We start from the raw sequence: 19,362 nt of genomic DNA, 5'->3' as shown, positions 1-19,362 counted from the left end.
TACAACCACAAAAAGACAAGACTCCTATGTCCTCAACTTAATAGTTGTAAGAGGAAGTACCAGAGAACATTACTCTTCCATCTCATCCCTATAGTGGGTCACCTTCACCTCTTTCCTCTGGATACCTGCTCTCCATAACAGCATCCTCCACACGGGTGGTCTTCTCCGCTGTGGGAGCTCCACATGAGCTCTGGCCCATGACTGAGAAGAACTTCAAGAGCAATTTGGTGCTTTCTGTTTTACCAGCTCCACTTTCCCCACTGGGAATATAAACACAAGAAGAGAAAGGAGATAAAGAGGCTCGGGAAATGCCATGAATAGTGGTCCAGGAGAACTTAGTTACACAGAAGCAGAAGCATCCCCGTGGAGTGGCAAATGTGATCTTTTAAAAAATAGTTTGCCACCCCAAACAAAGGGCTTTTTTTCTGCTAGTACCTGCCCTGGGGTTTTTCAACTGAAGCCTTTGGGTCAATGGACAGCCCTGCCTGTCAGTTGCATGGAACAATAGAAGCAATGAATTTTGCGGCTCCTCTCTTCACAAGCCTGACTTTCTTGAATAAGATGTGCTGTTGTACAGTGTCTTGCTGTGAACACTTAGAGATTGAGGAGGTCCTGCAGAAACAGGCACTGCTAGTTCTCAGATCCAGTGGGTGGCACTATTCAGGACCGTATGGAAGGGATGCTAGCCCGAAGAAGAAAGGGATGAGGGAGAGGTGAAGGATAGTGGGATTAGGAAAAGGGGAGGAGGAAGACATAGAGCCGAAAATAAGGGAGAAACAAATGGAGGAGAGCAAAAACTGTGGAAAGAAGCAGAAAAAGAAAAGAGAAATGAAGTAGAAGATAAAGGAAGGAGGAGGTGAGCAGTGTGTGAGAGCAGATGAGAGCAAGCTGTAGTATAATTGTGAGAAAGTTAGGGAAGGAAATGCATGTAAGGGGGGAGTTAAAACAGTAAAAAATGAGATCCGATAGAAAAGAAGGGAATAGTAGGGAAAACCATCTAGAAAATTTGACCCAAAAAAAGGCTGCCATCTAGTAGCAAGAGATTAGTCCATGTTTCAACTACCTTATAGAAAAATAACAACACAAAAATCTTTTTATATCATACAGCTTTAAAAGAAGAACATTATATGAGTAGTTCGCCACCTAGATTGTTCTCTAAATGGAGGATACTGAATTAGGTCACTCAGACCTTCAGCTTTGACCATATCACAGTTGAAACAACAAATACTCCAGTTTCTACTTTATACGCATTTTGATAGGGAGCCAATTAACTTAGGAATATAAGAATAGCCTTACTGGGTCAGACCAATGGTCCATCAAGCCCAGTAGCCTGTTCTCACGGTGGCCAATCCAGGTCACTAGTACCTGGCCAAAACTCAAGGAGTAGCAACATTCCAAGCTACCGATCTAGGGCAAGTAGTGGCTTCACCCATGTCTTTACTGCCATATTCTGCAGAAGTTGTAGATTCTTCATCAAATGCATATGTTCTTATGTTCTAAATTATCCACTACAAATCGGACCTCATAAAAATAAAGGCAAATTGCCTTCAGTTGTTTTAACGTAAAGAAGCATTTCTTATTTAATTTGGGCTTCACAAGTTAAGGCATATCAAGTGTAAAACCTAGAACTTTAGAAGCATTAACCAAAGCCAAGGTATCCTTGCTACTCAAAAAAATTGAAGAAAAGGCTGATGGACCGGTAGCCAACAAAGAATCGTAGTCTTAGCTGGATTCAATTTTAACCAATTTGGGTGTGACCACAATTCAATCTTAGTAATACAATTCAGTATCTTTGATTGTAAAAGTGAAAAAAAAAAAATTTGCATAAGATTAAGGACTCCTTTTACTAAGCTGCGTTAGAGCATTAACACCAGGGAACCACAAGTACAAGGGGGCACTCAGAGAAATTGAAAGGGGAAAGGTTTAGAACAAACGCCAGGAAGTTCTTCTTCACTCAGAGGGTGGTGGATACATGGAACGCGCTACCGGAGGATGTGATAAGCAGGAGCACAATACAGGGCTTCAAAGAGGGTCTGGACAGGTACCTGGAAGACAAAGAGATTGAGGGGTACAGATAGAAGTAGAGGTAGATATTAGGGATAGGATTAGAGGCAGTTACAAAATTAGTCAGGGACACTGTTCAGGCAATTAGGCCTGATGGGCCGCCGCGAGAGCTGACCACTGGGCAGGATGGACCTCTGGTCTGCCCCAGCGGAGGCAACTTCTTATGTAACACGCGGAATAGCTCACGCTAGACCTTAACGCCAGCATTGAGCTGGCATTAGTTCTAGCCACGTAGTGCGTGGTGTAGCGCATGGTAATATCCTGCGTGCGCTAAAAATGCTAGCGCACCTTAGTAAAAGGAACCCTAAAAGTATTTCTCCTTATCCAAAACAACAGATTTCAAAGAACACATAAAGATGTTAAATAAAATAGGGGTACGTGGGAGCCCTGAGTACACCACACATGAACATAAGAACATAAGAACATAAGCAGTGCCTCCGCTGGGTCAGACCATAGGTCCATCCTGCCCAGCAGTCCGCTCCCGCGGCGGCCCAAACAGGTCACGACCTGTCTGAATCTCCAGAAGGGGTCCCCTTGCCACCTTGGTTTCTCATTGAAGTCCTAACCCTCCAGTCTTGCACATACACGACCTGGTTGGCTTTCTATACTTATTACCTGGTTAGCTTTCTATACCTGTGATACATCCCAGCACCTCTCTCAGTATCCCACGATCCCTTTATCCCTCAGGAATCCGTCCAATCCCTGTTTGAATCCTTGTACCGTACTCTGCCTGATCACTTCCTCCGGTAGCGCATTCCAAGTGTCCACAACCCTTTGGGTGAAAAAAAACTTCCTTGCATTTGTTTTGAACCTATCTCCCTTCAGTTTCTCCGAATGCCCCCTCGTACCTGTTGTCCCCTTCAGTCTGAAGAATCTGTCCCTATCCACCCTCTCTATGCCCCTCATGATCTTGAAGGTCTCTATCATATCTCCCCTGAGCCTCCTTTTCTCCAGAGAGAAGAGCCCCAGCCTATCCAACCTCTCGGCGTATGGGCAGTGTTCCAGCCCTCTTACCAGTTTGGTTGCTCTCCTTTGGACCCTCTCAAGTACCGCCATGTCCTTCTTGAAGTACGGCGACCAATATTGAACGCAGTATTCCAGACGTGGACGCACCATCGCTCAATACAATGGCATGATGACTTCCCGCGTCCTGGTTGTTATGCCCCTCTTTATAATGCCCAGCATCCTGTTGACTTTTTTTGAGGCTGCTGCGCACTGTGCAGATGGCTTCAGTGATGCATCCACCAGCACACCCAAGTCCCTCTCAAGACCGCTGTCTCCCAACAATGCCCCCCCCCCAATTTGTAGTTGAACAACGGATTCTTTTTCCCTATATGCATGACCTTACATTTTTCCACGTTAAAGCGCATTTGCCATTTGTTTGCCCAGTCTTCCAGCTTGTCCAGGTCCCTTTGCAGGTCCTCACACTCCTCCCTGGACCTAACTCTGCCGCACAGTTTGGTATCGTCTTCAAATTTTATAACCTCGCACTTTGCCTCCTTTTCTAGGTCATTGATGAATATGTTGAAGAGTAACGGCCCCAGCACCGATCCCTGTGGCACACCGCTCGTGACTCCCCGCCAGTCAGAATATTGGCCCTTTACTCCGACCCTCTGCAGTCTACCCGACAACAAGTGCTTGATCCATCTGTGCACATCCCCTCCCACCCCGTGGTTCCACAGCTTCCTAAGCAGCCTTTCATGTGGCACCTTGTCGAAAGCCTTTTGAAAATCGAGGTAAATGATGTCTATGGGTTCACCATTGTCCACCCGACTGCTTATTCCCTCAAAGAAGTACAGAAGGTTCGTTAGGCATGACCTTCCCTTACAGAATCCGTGCTGGCTTGTTCTCAATAGGCCATTTCTCTCGATGTGCTCGCAAATGCCGTCCTTGATCATAGCTTCCACCATTTTCCCTATTATTGAAGTCAGGCTCACCGGCCTGTAGTTCCCGGGGTCACCCCTCGATCCCTTCTTGAAGATGGGTGTGACATTCACCAATTTCCAGTCCTCTGGTACCTCTCCAGTTTTCAATGATAGGTTGCAAACATGTTGGATTGTGCCCGCTATTTCTTGTCTTAGTTCCTTCAGAACCCTTGGGTGGATCCCGTCTGGGACCGGTGATTTGCCGCTTTTAGCCTGTCTATCTGTTTGAGGACATCCTCCTTACTTACCTCTATGTGCTCCAATTTTTCAGCCTGTTCCCCACTCATGATCTCCTCTGAGTCCGGTATATTAGATGTGTCTTCTCTCGTGAAAACTGACGAGAAGAATGTGTTCAACCTCTCAGTTACCTCTTTATCCTCCTTAATCACTCCCTTCCTATCCCCATCGTCCAACGGCCCCACCTCCTCTCTCGCTGGTCGCTTCCCCTTAATGTAACTGAAGAATGCCTTGAAGTTTTTCGCCTCCCTGGCCAGCCCCTCTTCGTATTTCCCTTTTGCTTTTCTAACCTCTCGGTGGCATTCCTTTTGGCATTTCCTGTGCGCCTGGTGATTTTCCTCCGTTGGGTCCTTTTTCCATCTCCGGAAGGATACTTTTTTGTCATTTATTGCCCTCTTTACTTCTGTTGACATCCAAACCGGGTCCTTTGACCGCTTGTTCTTGTAGCCTTTCCTGAAACTGGGGACGTACATTCTTTGTGCTTCCTGTAGGGTGTCCCTGAATAGGGTCCAGGCGCTTCCTACAGTCTCCATCCTAAAGATGTTTCTGAGCTTCCTCCCCACCATTTTCCTCATAGCAACATAGTTCCCTTTACTGAAGTTGAGCGCAGTTGTTGCGGTCCTCCTTACTATGGGTGTCCCCCTTTCTAATGTGAATCTGATCGTGTTGTGGTCACTGTTGCCTAGTGGTCCTCCCACTTCTACCTCTCTTGCAGGTCCCCCTAATCCGTTTAGGATGAGGTCAAGAGTAGCACCCCCTCGCGTCGGTTCCCTGACTAGTTGCTCCATGAAGCAGTCCCTCACAGCTTCTACAAATCCTGTTTCCCTAGTGCAGTTGGAGTGACCCGTACTCCAGTCTATCCCCGGGTAGTTGAAGTCCCCCATCACTGTTACACTTCCAGTCCCGCATTCCTGTCTCAGTTCAGTTTCCAAGTCGTGTCCGACTCCTTCTGGCGTACCAGGTGGGCGATAGTACAGCCCCAGTTTTATGCCTGCACCCTTGTTTCCCGGCAATTTGATCCATAGTGATTCCAGCCCCTCTGCCTTCGTTGCCATATCCATCCCAACCGAGTAGATAGAGTCCTTTATATATATTGCTATGCCTCCCCCCTTTTTGTGGGTCCTGTCCCTCCTGTAGAGCTTGTACCCCGGCAGCGCCACATCCCATTGATTCTCCTCTGTCCACCATGTTTCTGTAATTCCAATTATATCCAGGTCCTCCCCCTTGGCCATGACCTCTAGTTCACCCATCTTGGCCATGAGGCTTCTTGCATTTGCGTATAAGCACCGCAGGTCCCGTCATTTTTCCTCCATCTCCGCATTTACCTGGGCCACCTCCCCTTGAATTTTGGGCAGTTCTCCTGTTTCCTGTGCTTCTGCTTTGCCATCAGCCTTTACCCTCGTAGCTTTCGGCTTCCCCACTTTCCTGCCACCCCACTTCCCCGCTTTTCCTCTGGGTTTTCTAGCCTTACCTGCCCCCTCTTGGGCTATCATCCCTTGAGCCTCATTTTGATCCCCTTCGCCTTGTGGCACCCCTATATTGCCCTCAGCTTTCGCCCTCGTGCCACCCAGTCCCCCTGTGTCTCCATGCCCCTTAGTCTCCTCCCAGCAAGCTCCCTTTACCTGATGTTTCCCTCGCTGTCTGATCATAAGATCCACTTGTCTCTCTGCTTCCTCCTTGCAGTCATCCCGTTCAGCATCTGTTCTGGATACCGTTGTCCGAAGCGTCAACATCAGATCAGCTGTCGGCTTTCCCCCTCTCCTCAGTTTAAAGCCCTCTCGATCTCCTTTCTCACATTGGCTGCCAGTAGTCTAGTTCCCGCTGTGCTCAGGTGCAGGCCGTCCCGCCGGTAGAGTTTACTCTTTCCCCAGAAGGACGTCCAGTTCCTCACAAAGTGGAAGCCCTCCTCCAGGCACCATCTCCTCAACCATGTATTCACAGCCTGGAGGTCTGCTTGTCTCTTTGCATCTGCTCTCGGTACAGGCAGGATCTCTGAGAATGCAATCCTCCGGGTACTCCGCTTCAGCTTTCGTCCCAGGACCCTGAACTGGTCAGTCAGTGTGGCCATGCTGAAGTTCCTCCGGCTCACATCATTCGTTCCGACGTGGATTATCACCGCAGTCTCCTCTGTCTCTGCTCCATCCAGGATCCGCTTGATCCTATCAGTGATGTCTCGTGTCTTGGCCCCTGGGAGACAAGTCACTAGCCGGTCCTCCCTTCCTCCAGCTACGTGACTATCTACCTCTCTCAAGATCGAGTCTCCCACCACAATAGCAGACTTCCCTTTCCTCAGCAACCTTCTCTGTCTCAGGTCCGTGTCCTTGGTGTAGTGCGGCGTCTCTCCCTCGGGGTCCCGGTGAGTCGCGGTCTCCTCCTCTTGCATGGTTCCTCCGCTAGGTCCTTCCCTGGTTTCGCCTTGTGGATCTTGGGTCTCGTCTGCCGACATCCGTCTGTGCAGCTGCTGGTCCTGGTCCTCCACCTTCCTATAGGCCTCATCGATGAATCTCTCGAGGTCCCTCACCTGGTCCACAATGGGGCCTGCTCCGTCTGTGTCCTTGGTTGACCAGCTCGTCTCCTCTGTGGTGCGCAGTCCCTCCAGTCCCTCCAGTTCCTGGACCCTGGCCCTCAAACTGCCGACCTCCATCCTCAGGCTTTCCAGTTCCTGACACCGACTGCATATGTACTCCCGCCTTCCCAAGGGGAGGTAGTCGTACATATTTCACTCTGTGCAGTATACCGGAAAGTACCTCTGGGATCCTGGGTCCTCCATCGCTCTCATGAAGTGCTGGTGTGCTCCTGCTGTGGGTAAGAGAGAGAGAAAAGAGAAAAGAGAAAAAGAGAAAGAGAAAAAGAGAAAAGAAGTGAATTACTTGGCGTTTCTGGCTCCCTCGCAAGGCTCCTTCGCAAAGGCGCTCTCGCTAAGGCAAGTGCCTTTTCCGCTCGCCTTCGCCGCGTGCCGAACGGCTGCGCGCCGTTGGCTCCTCCCCTTTTATGGGGGGAGTTAGTCTGGTGACGTCGGGGGGTAGGCGGAGCTAACTCTCGCCTCTTCCCCTCTCCGTGTACCATCTGCCTCTCTCCCGGTCTGCTCTGCTACTCAGTTCCTCTCTCCGCTTCACTGCCTCCTCCGCTCTGCCTCCACTCTCTCCTCCGCTGCCTGCTCCCTCCTCTCTCGCCCTGCTAGCCCTCCCTCCGGTTCGTTCTCCTCCCTGCACCGGCCTCGCTGTCTCCTCCACTCTGCCCTCTGCTAGCGCTCTCCTCTAGCAGCACGTAGCCACGTGCTCGCCAGGCTCAGCTCGCCCTGCAACTCCTTGGCTGGCCCAGCGCTGTGGATTCCTTCGTTGGCTCCTCCCCTTTTATGGGGGGGAGTTAGTCTGGTGACGTCGGGGGGTAGGCGGAGCTAACTCTCGCCTCTTCCCCTCTCCGTGTACCATCTGCCTCTCTCCTGGTCTGCTCGGCTACTCAGTTCCTCTCTCCGCTTCACTGCCTCCTCCGCTCTGCCTCCACTCTCTCCTCCGCTGCCTGCTCCCTCCTCTCTCGCCCTGCTAGCCCTCTCTCCGGTTCGTTCTCCTCCCTGCACCGGCCTCGCTGTCTCCTCCGCTCTGCCCTCTGCTAGCGCTCTCCTCTAGCCGCACGTAGCCAGCTCGCCCTGCAACTCCTTGGCTGGCCCAGCGCTGTGGATTCCTTCGTTGGCTCCTCCCCTTTTATGTTTGGAGTTAGTCTGGTGACGTCGGGGGTAGGTGGAGCTAACTCTCGCCTCTTCCCCTCTCCTTGTACCGTCTGCCTCTCTCCCGGTCTGCTTCGCTACTCAGTTCCTCTCTCCGCTTCACTGCCTCCTCCGCTCTGCCTACACTCTCTCCTCCGCTGCCTGCTCCCTCCTCTCTCGCCCTGCTAGCCCTCTCTCCGGTTCGTTCTCCTCCCTGCACCGGCCTCACTGTCTCCTCCGCTCTGCCCTCTGCTAGCGCTCTCCTCTAGCCGCACGTAGCCACGTGCTCACCAGGCTCAGCTTCTCTTTTTACAGCATAAGAGTGATTGACCACAAATTTTGTAAACCACCCAAGAACAGTTCCCCCGATATCATATTCACCAAGACTGACCAAAAGATGGTTCTGTGATTGACCATGTCCAAGGCGGCAGATAAGTCAAATTGTAACAGTACTGTTTGATCTTCCTTATTAGTGTAAGCATGGAAAGTAACAGTGTTTGCTTCCAACCTCATGTTGAAATGCTTCTAAGATTCAATATTTTTCAAAGAAATCTGTCAATTGTTTAGCAACCACAGATTCAGCTAATTTGTCAAAAAAAATGGTATAATAGCAATAAGACAATGAGTAGAAGGTTTCAAGGTTTATTAAAATTTTCTTATACTGCTTAATCCAAAATCCAAAGTTCTTCTTTACCCAACGTGTGATGGACACCTGGAATGCGCTTCCAGAGGGTGTGATAGGGCAGAGTACGGTACTGGGGTTCAAGAAAGGATTGGACAATTTCCTGCTGGAAAAGGGGATAGAAGGGTACAGATAGAGGATTACTACACTTCCCCCTCCCCATTCACGGTTTCAGCAATCGCGATATCACATATTCACGATTTTTGGGGGAGGGGGAAAAAAGAAAAAATACCCACAGTTTAGCCTTCCCCCTGGCGTCCCGGCCTTACCTGGAGGTCTAGCGGGCTTTCGGGGCAGGAGCGATCTTCCTACGCTCCTGCCCCGTGCAGATCGCCAATAGGAAATTGCTGTGGGGAGTTCCCGTCGTAGTCTCGAGAGACTATGGGAACTCATGGCAGCTATTTCCTATTGGCGATCTGCACGGGGCAGGAGCGTAGGAAGATTGCTCCTGCTCCGAAAGCCCGTTAGACCACCAGGTAAGGCCGGGATGCCAGGTGGAAGGCAGGAGGGAGGCGGGGGTGGGTCAGAGCCGGACCAGAATATATTTGCGGTATTTCACCATTCGCGGTCCGGCTCTGCCCCTATTCCCCGCGAATACAGAGGGAGAAGGGTATACAGGTCCTGGACCTGATGGGCCGCCGCGTGAGCGGACTGCTGGGCACGATGGACCTTATGTCTGACCCAGCGGAGGCTTATGTTCTTAAGTACAATAAGATAATATAATAAGCATACAATAATACAAAATAAAAGATTAAGAGCAAAATATGTAACATTACTGGGGATTAATTAGTAAAAATTAAAACCACATCGGACGTACAAAATTTGAAAAAAAGATGAAAAAAAGGGAAGAACTATAACACTGGAATTCGCACCACGCTCAGATTGTTCACAATAAATATACCAACTCAGATATAATGGCAAAATATGGGCCGCAGCTTTATTTTCATTAAGAACAAACCTTAATAAAATCAACTTATGAACATTTTCAAAAAACAGTGTAGCTTATTCTCAAAACTCTGGAGCTACTTGGTGTCGAACTAGCTCCTCTTCCAAAATTCTCCCCCATTCCCCAATTCCTTTAGAGCAAGACTTGCGGTGCCGCAGAGTCCAGCCGCCACCCATGGCAGTATCGCACATGAGCAGTTACAAAAATTAGTCATCAAATCTGTTGCATAGCCACACTGATCCAAAATTGTTTCCCCAACATAGCATTTTTTCCGCCAACAAAACTGCGACCAACCCAACCCCACACCCAAAGAAAAAACAAAATCCGCCAAAGAGAGGACCCCAAAAAGAGGGAAGGGAAGAGCGAGACAATTTTCCCCACCAACCCTAACCTTCCCACACTCCCTTCACACCCTTAATGCTCCACTGCCCGCCAAATTCTCTTCACAAAATTCCTCCAATCTCAGAGCCCCTTCCCCAGCCAATCCTCATTCTCCCTCCTACCTATCTCTAAACCTCTTACTTCAACACCCCTCCCCTTACCTAACTTGCCTAACAACCCACTACCATTCTTCTACTTTCCTGCTAATATTAATTAACCCTTTCCCCCCAATCCAATCTTTGCTGGCTCATCCAGTGTTATAAGCCCACAGATTAATCTGCAAGCCACTCAATTTATAAAGGAAAGAACAAATAAAGAAAAAAATAATGGGGAGGAGGGTTAACTGACAGCAAAATTAAAGCATTATCCTTTCCAAATCAGTCAAGAAAACTACAGTGTGTAATATAGAATCCATAAATACAATAACCTAATGAAGAATTGCTAAAGGATGCTGTTTTAATAGAGTGTTTGGCAAGAGATCAATGTGACAGAACGTGAAACTGAAATTAGGCCAGCACCAAAGTCATACCATGCCTATTCTCTGCCCCTAACCACACTCACTTTTCAGATAGGCGTCATTAGGCACCAGTGGGCTTTTACTAGCATAATCGATCACCGTGCCAAGCTTATTTGTCAATTTTGAGTTCCATGTGGTTCATGGAACTCATGAGAATCAGGCCTAAAAGACCTCCTATAACTCCAGGTCTTTCAAAACCTTTCACTAATGGTGCTAAGACTACTGGATAAATTGAAGGCTTTCATTAAGATAAGTTTACATATTTTTGTAATTCTGGAATGTTTTAGTGGACCTGGAATTAAGGAGTAACAAGATTGTGCAAACAACCGCTATCCTTTACTCCATTTTGAAAAAGACCTTAAAAAATCACAAAAAAACCCCAAAACCCAGCCTACTTCATCTTGCAATTAAAAGATATTAAACAAGAGTTACAAGTAAATCTAATATAAATCAAGCCTTTGAGGACTTAAGTTGACCCCAAAGATGCCCATGAAGGGGCACAGTAAGTGGTATGTTAACATGGATGCTGATGATAATTAACAACTGCAATATCTGAGTTTTCAGCATAACTGGAAATTAAGTGGGCACCAGCTGAAATTCCATGATGGGGCCTGCATATCTAACCAGGCAGAGAAAGGACTGCATTTTATTGGCAATGAGTGAATGTCACTGGTGGCCACATAACTTCTTCATCTGCTCTGCACAGAAGCTTCTCCGGCTCAGTTAAACCATGCTGAATATCAATTCCTTAGTTTTTACCAATATTGCAGGTTATTAGCCAGTACCCCAGATCTTTACATTTCACCAATATTTGAAGTCACTGGCCAGTTTCCCAGCTGTTTATTTTCAGAAGGAATTAAGGCCTGGATTCTGTAAACGATGCCTAAATCAGCCGACACCTAGAAAAACGACACTGGCTGCATGTCAATGACATTTAGGCCAAACAGAAAAATCCAATGGGTCTGCAGTAAAAGGTGAACACCAAAAACAAAGAAAGGACTGCAGAATGGAATGTACAAGGTGCAGGAATCTTTATTAAAAGTCTATACAAAATGATAATGTATAAAAATGGCTCTCATATACATGGAGTACGGACTCAACACAGTCCGTGTTTCGGAGAAACACTCCTTCCTCAGAGGTCCTATTGAGGAATAAAGGGGGGGGAAATGTGTGAGATATGGTGGCTAAGGACATGATGCTACCAGTAATAAGTGAGTCATGTGAAGAGTAAAGAATACCCAATGGTAACAGCATGAAATAAATGAGTAAAGAAAATGAACCGTGATCAGCAGCAGAAAAATATATTGTGCCTAGGCGTGTACTTTTTTAAATGTGTTTTTAATCAGTTTTAAGTAGTATGTTCAATTACTGCACCAATTAAAGACAATTAATGCAATCAAGTTAGGCACCAGTAGGCCTGATCTAGGCATCATTTATAGAATTTGGCCCTAAGGGCCTGATTCTCTATAGGATGCCTCCATTTGACTCCGCTAGGGGCCCTAATCAAGGACCCCTAGCGACTCCTGCACATAGCTTTTTATTTAATTGGCTCAATTAGCATGACAATTGATTATGCCAGTTTTCAGCCAATCAGGCGGAACTCTTCAGACACTTAGCAACGCCTCAAGAGAGATGCCCTCCGATGCTTAATACACTTATCTGAGAAGTAGGCATGGTTAGTGGCAACGAATAGGTATGGTGTGGTTGACTTAGGCATTGCTAGGTGCCAGTAAATTAGGCCAAGTCAAACCTACCTCTAGGACGCCTAGTGATGCCTAAGCATGCCTAGGCGTTGCTTGACGGGATTCTATAAAGGAAACCCAGCCCACAATGTTATCTGCAGTGCAGTTAGCGTGTAGTATGGGCGCCAGCCTTTTTCCATGCTATACAGAAAAGGCAATTTGATCACAATACATAGAGAATAGGACGTCCAGAGCTTATACTATAAAGAAAAGAGAAGCCTCCTTCCCTTTAAAGAACAGTGATGGACCTGCTAATATACGAAAACCACAACGAAGGAGACCAGATGGGGCTCAATCCTTTTATTCATAAAACAGACTCGACATTTGCATACTCACTGCCAGCCATTACTTTGCTGTTTTAAAAGGGTTCTTATTGTAATACTTAGACATATGGATTTATACATCTATGGTTTTATCAATTAACACCAAGACTCCTGAGGCAGACCTTTTGAGGCCGAAACACGATCATGTCGAGTCTGTTTTAGTAATAAAAGGATTGAGCACCATCTGGTCTCCTTTATTGTTGTTTTTGTGCCCCTCAAGGCAGTTTCTCCTGTTTATCTTTTTGTATCTGCTTATACCCTCATATGTGTTTCCCTTATAGAATATGTACAGATGGTTTTAGGTGTAGTGAAAGTATCTAAGTGTGGAGCTCCAGCCATCTTCTGCTCAAAGTCTGACTGTGTGCACACCCACAGATTGCAAGTGGAACAGCTATTTACAGAGTAGCACTTGGGCGGGATTTTGGTGTTTGCATGTGTATGTGGAAAGACACATGGTTAGAACATTAAAGGGCCAACCTTACAACAGGCCACACATTGAATTCCTGTATTGGAGATGAATGACGGAGCTTAGTTTGCTCTATCGAAAACTAGCCTGAGTTTTAATGTGCCAGTCATAGAGCTGGTCTAAGTGTGAAGTGCCTCAGCACAGCACATAAGCACCTAATTTATAGTATTCAGTAAGTTGTGCATAAAAGTGGGAGCCCACCTCTTCCCTGCCCATGGGCCCCCCTGTGTATACACCCCTTGCAAACACGCACTGTGTCAGCGTGGCATACTGGCATACACCCTCATTAAGTGTGCTAATCTGTTCAAAGTATGCGCCTGTTGGCGTCTCTGTTATAGAATTTCCCCTTTACTGTCTTGCCACTCTGGGAATGGTTACCATGACCATGTGCTCACCTTTCGGATGCTACTTTTGAAAGGACTCCAGTGTCTCATGCAGGTATTTTACCTAGTGGTGATTACTGAAAGTCCCTACCTGATAAGAATGCTCTGGCGATCCTGATGCTTCCACAGGCAGCAGTAACACTCATTGGCGATGGCAAAAATGTGGGGGGGCAGCTCCCCCAGGTGGTGCACTCTGTATAGTTCCACAGCCTCCAAACTGTAAAGATCTGCAATGGCTTTATACGGATTGATGGACACCAGAATGGAGCCAATGTTTGTCTAAAATAAAAGAGAGAAGCAGAGCTATATTTTACGCTGTCTAAAATGATCGGCTTTTTACAATATAGCATTCATAATCAGAAAAAACAAAAAAATAAACTAGATCTGATAAATTAAGGAATGAATGCCATTAGGTGTCCTGAGGATGCCATCTCTGTGCTGTTGTCATTCACTTATAAAACCAAACAATATTAAGACAAAGCTCATATGCCCTCTTTAGCTTGCCAATTGTTAGGTTGTTAATAATAATAACAACTTTATTCTTCTTTACCACCACAATCGTGCGACTTCTAGGCGGTTCACATCGAAGAGAGCTGGACAATCAGCGAGTTACAATATGCAGATAGTCAGTGAAATTACAATCTATAGTTTGTTTAGAATTTCAGAGGGGACAAATTAGGAAAAAAAGAATTGGAATTAGTGTTTGGAGTAGTTAATGTTTAGGTGATAAATCTGTCTGTTAGGTGCCATTGACTCGTATTCGAGTCCTAGCAACTTAATGAAAATCATCAAGCTTTCGTAGCAGAATATAGTAGATTGCCATCCTGTTTTCTGCACAGTATAAATTCATTGTTGTTGCCATTGTTGCATCAATCACGATCCTCCGCCTCCAACCCTGCCCAGATAGGTGGTACATCGTTACTCTGACATCTCCGTTTAAACCTGTTCGCCTTGGGGGGCCCTGCAATATTGCATAGACATGTGATCCTTATTACCCTCATTGCCTTAATGGAATGAAATATTCCCATGAACTTCCGTGACCGGACTACACCCTAAATGGCCCATCTAGTCTGCCAATCCGCAGTAACCATTATCTCTTCCTCTCTCTAAGACAGTGGTTCCCAACCCTGTCCTGGAGGAACACCAGGCCAATCGGGTTTTCAGGCTAGCCCTAATGAATATGCATGAGAGAGATTTGCATATAATGGAAGTGAGAGACATGCAAATCTGCTCCATGCATATTCATTAGGGCTAGCCTGAAAACCCGATTGGCCTGGTGTTCCTCCAGGACAGGGTTGGGAACCACTGCTCTAAGAGATCCCATGCTTTCTTCAATTCAGACACAGTCTCTGACTCCACTACCACTTCCAGGAGACTGTTCCACACATCTATCACCCTTTCTGTAAAAAAGTATTTCCTTAGATTATTCCTCTTAACTTCATCCTATGCCCTCTCATTCCAGAGCTTTCTTTCAAATGAAATAAATTTAACTCATGCGATTTCCATTGACCACTACCCTCTGTTGCCTTTCACTCAACTAGTTCCTGACCCAGCCTGTCACTTTGGGGCACATCCCGAGGGCACTCAGTTTATTTATTAGATGCCTGTGTAGAACACTAACAAAGGCTTTGCTAAAATCTAAATACACCACATCTAGCGCACTCCTTCTATCCAATTCTCTAGTCACCCAGTCAAAGAAATTGATCAGGTTTGTCTGACAAGAACTACCTCTAGTGAATCCATGTTGCCAACGGATTCCAGAAACTTCACCATTCTCTGTTTTAAAAGCATTTCCATTAATTTGCTTACCACAAAAGTCAGACTTACTGGTTTTTAATTCCCTACTTCTTCCTTACTTCTACTTTTGTGGAGAGGGACCACATGTGCCCTTCTCCAGTCCTCCAGTACCACTCCTGACTCTAGAGAAAATTGAAAAGGTCAGTCAGCGGAGCCACCAGAATTTCTCTAAGTTCCTTCAGCACCCTTGGATGTACACTATCTGGCCCAATCGCTTTGTCTACCTTTATTTTAACTAGCTCCTCACGAACATAACTGTCCATCCCTATTCGCATTTGTCTTCTGCTGTCCCGCTCCCATCACTTCAGCCGTGAACACAGAACATAAATATTTGTTAAGCAATTCGGCCTTTTCTATATCAGCTTCTACATATTTCTCCTCTTCATCTTTGAGTCTCACAATGTCACTTTTGCACTTCTTCCTATCACTGATATATCTAAAAAATGTCTTGTCTCCCCGTTTTACTGTGTCAGCTATTTTTTCATCCATTTGCTTTCCTGACTACTCAACCAGCCTCTTTTAACTTTTACAAATATTTTTGTCTGCCTTCCTCTTTCTGCAATCTTTTGTAGTCTTTTCATCTTACTTATACATACTTTCCTTACAAAATGGTTTCCTGTCCACTTCTTCCAGATGTTCCCATCCAGACAATTCCTTGACGTGATTCCCCATGTGAAAAAAATTAGTTTTTAAAAAGTCTAGAACCTTTGCTTTTGAATGAGTGCTCTCTCTACTGTATACCATGCAGTGATCACTGGATGCCAGATGATCAGAAACACTTTTCCCATTTGTAAGCACCAAATCCAGTATGACCCCGTCTCGCGTGGGTTCTATTACCAACTGCGAAGACCCCGCAATAGGGATACCCCAATCAATATCCGGCATGTTAAAATCACCTATTATTAAAACTTCCCCTTTTTTAATATATTCTGAATGTCTACTGTTAAATCTCTGTCCATTTCTTCCGTCTGTGAAGCAGGGAAATATATCACACCAATGTAAATATATTCACCATTCCCTCTTTCCAAATTGATCCCTGCAATGTGGTGTGACAGGGAAGCTCTTGTCGCTGGCTTAAAACCTGCTTTAAACCCTGCCACTAAAGCAAATGTGCCTATTCCTAAGCCAAGGAAGCTGCCCATTAACTCTGTTCCCAGTGCTAAGACCAGACTGGCAGGGCAGAACAGAGAAGAGATGGCAGAGAAGAATAGAACCCCTGTTTCAAGCCACTATAATCCCTTTTATAAACCATTTGTTAATAATCTGACACAGCAAGGGTTAAGGAAAGGGTGGAGGCAAAATGTGGCTAGAGCACCAGAATAAATTAAAGGCAGCTTAAAACACCCACAAGCAATCAGGAACCTGGAGGAAGGACGTTCCTCACAGAACATGGAGCTGAAGGCCTCTGCTAAGAAACCACCAGTCCCACTCCCATGCTGATAAGACTCTACTTCCTAAGCAGAGATTAATTGGAAGGGAAAAGCTCCATGAGTAGGGCTTACCAAATGCTGTTTCAGAGGATAGCCTCAGAGAGTGAGGGATCTCTTATGGAGGTAGAGGGAGATATTTCTGAGGGGAATGAAATGGACTGCAGCCCAGAAGCCTTAGACTATATGTCTGAATGCAGCATGAGTCAGTAAGGTACTGTGTTGGGGAAGGGAACAATGGTCTAAAGTACTTAAAAGGAACATTTCTGTCCTTATGTGGTACTGTATAAAGAATGAGAGTTTGATGTGTGAATATGAGGATTGCCTAATAGTAGAAATTAATCCAGAATCCCTGTATGCCAGCAAAGCATAATGAGTGGGGGATGGGCTAATGCAACTAGTGTTAGAAGGAGAAATAAAGCCCGGAGTGGATTCAGTGACCTGACATTGCATATCCCTGATAGTGGGACCTTTTGGGAGGGGAATCTTACACCATTACAACAAGGATGGATGGTTCCCAGAAGGGTAGTGGTGGTATTTATAATTCAGGTAGTCAGGTGGGGAGAACTTCCTGAAGAATCAGTGTGCTCAATACAATAATTTGGGCCAAGCCTCAAAAGACGTGGAGCTAAAGCCCAGGGCCGGCTGGTCCCAAGGGGCTCTTGTACATAAGAACTGTGCAAAGCATGGCAGCTGAATTGTGAGACAGAAACCCTGGTTTAAAGGAAAATGTTTTGGGGTTTTTTTTCTTTCCTGATGAAGCAAGGACTTGCTGTAAAAGGAGAACTTTGTTTGTGATAAACCTTTTCCAAGCATCATCAGCCAATGTGGCTGTATCAGAACCAGTGCAAACTGAACTGGATAATAAAACTTAGAACTGGCAATTATTGGTGGAAGGTTTCTTTTCCTTTTCTTTTTCTCTGCTGTTCTTATTCCAGAGTTTCAAGTTTCAAGTTTATTAGGATTTTTATATACCGCCTATCAAGGTTATCTAAGTGGTTTTTACAATCAGGTACTCAAGCATTTTCCTAGAGTGGTCCTCCAAAGAGCGCTAATACTTGCGCCTGGGGCTGGAGCCGGGTTGCCAGCGCTAGGCTTACCCCTGGCCCCGTCACAGTGGGTATACTGCTGGTATATGGCCCTCCTGGATCATGGTCACTCAATACCACAAAACTAAAAGAAATTATCTCAGACCTCACCTGCCAATATACAAGAGTAATTCTCTATGGTGACATAAATATTCCACTAGAGTCCCAAGACAATGCTAGTGTCTCCAATTTCAAAACATTTCTCCTTGATAGTCAACTAGACCAAAAATCATCAGGTTCTGCACACACAAAAAAACACACACCTTTAAATAACATCCAACCCCACCACCCCATCATGAATACAGAATGGACTGCAGTTCCCTAGTCAGATCACTACTTATTGTACATGAAAAGTGCATCTACTAAGGATACCATTAACAAACACTAACAAGAGGCAGCATAAACACAGACCAGTTCTGGAATAAAGCTTTCAAATGATTAAATATGTCTTCAAACGATCCTACTACAATGCTTACTAATTGGAACAATACAATTGAACAAACACTAGACGCAATAGCCCCACTGTGCCACGGCAACACAATAACTACCAATCCCTCGCCTTGGTTTACCAAAAACCTAATAGCTGAAAAACAATCTTTGCCTAGAGGGTTGCAATCAATAAATATAAATTTAATATCGCTGAAGCAAAAAATCTCACAATGCTCATGAAATAGTTTTTTGATATCAATTGGTTTTCTTTTGCTTAATGCGCGCACCATGACTACATCTCCAAAATTAGGTCTATCCGATATTAATTTCAAGCCAAATGCCCAAATACTAGCTGACTTCTTCCTTAAGAACATAAGAAGTTACCTCCACTGGGTCAGTGATGAGAAACAAATCCATCCTGATCAAGGATTGTCTGAATGAAACAAACCCAGACTTTTTTCTACTCACAGAAACCTGGCTATTATCAGACAACGACATCATTATCAAAGACTGTCTTCCCCCAGGCTTCAAGATTCTAACGCTAGCCAGAACCTGGGGAAGGGGAGGAGGATTAGCAATAATCTTCAGAGACCACCTAAATTGCGCTGTTCGTAACTCCGAATCCTCGCCCAACATAGAGATATTATCAATATCGCTCACTTCAAAATCCCTAACAGCCTCTCTAACAACTATTCTGTTTTATGTCCCACCAAAAAAATGAAACCTAGCCAAGGAGGACTTCGTGGAATTTTTAATAACCAACTCATTAGCAAGCCCATACAACTTACTATGTGGAGATATCAACATTCACCTAGAGCAAACAGACCAACCAGAAATATCAGATTTCTGGTTACTTATCTCCCAATTAGGCTACTTCATACCACCCCAACCAAAATCCATCAAAAAGGTCATCAGTTAGACCTGGTAACTTTCTCCTCCAAAGAACCAACCTACTCCAAATTCTACTGGAAAGAAGATAACTGGTCAGACTCCCTATGGTCTGACCATAGACTATGTAACTTCACTATTGACTGCCAGCAAAAAACTAACAAAAACAATAAAACAAGAAATAATAAAACTCACACTTCCAGAGGTAAGATCGACCCGACAGAATTCTGGTCCCACTACGAGAATATTACAAAACAGAACACAGAAACAGATCAATTCATGCCCTCCTGTACTAAAGACAGCACTAACATTCTAAACAAAATTGCCCCCTTAAAAATCCGCAGAATTAGAACCACAAATCTAG

General features: G+C 45.6%; 1 protein-coding gene across 1 annotated transcript in view; it reads right to left on the bottom strand.

The window, feature by feature from the left end:
* LOC117360428 (unconventional myosin-X-like) overlaps positions 1 to 19,362 on the bottom strand; it is a 483,786-nt gene that overhangs the window by 436,698 nt on the left and 27,726 nt on the right. Inside the window, exons 3-4 of the mRNA XM_033944140.1 lie at positions 13,461 to 13,648; positions 126 to 260 (exon numbers count right to left, since the gene is read on the bottom strand). Of these exons, the coding sequence (XP_033800031.1) occupies positions 126 to 260; positions 13,461 to 13,648 (323 nt within the window). The remainder of the gene's footprint in view (positions 1 to 125; positions 261 to 13,460; positions 13,649 to 19,362) is intronic.

This window comes from Geotrypetes seraphini, chromosome 5 (assembly GCF_902459505.1).
Source record: "Geotrypetes seraphini chromosome 5, aGeoSer1.1, whole genome shotgun sequence".
Taxonomy (NCBI): Eukaryota; Metazoa; Chordata; class Amphibia; order Gymnophiona; family Dermophiidae; genus Geotrypetes; species Geotrypetes seraphini.
The sequence above is the reverse complement of the archived record's forward strand: the minus strand, read 5'-3'. Positions and strand labels throughout refer to the sequence as shown.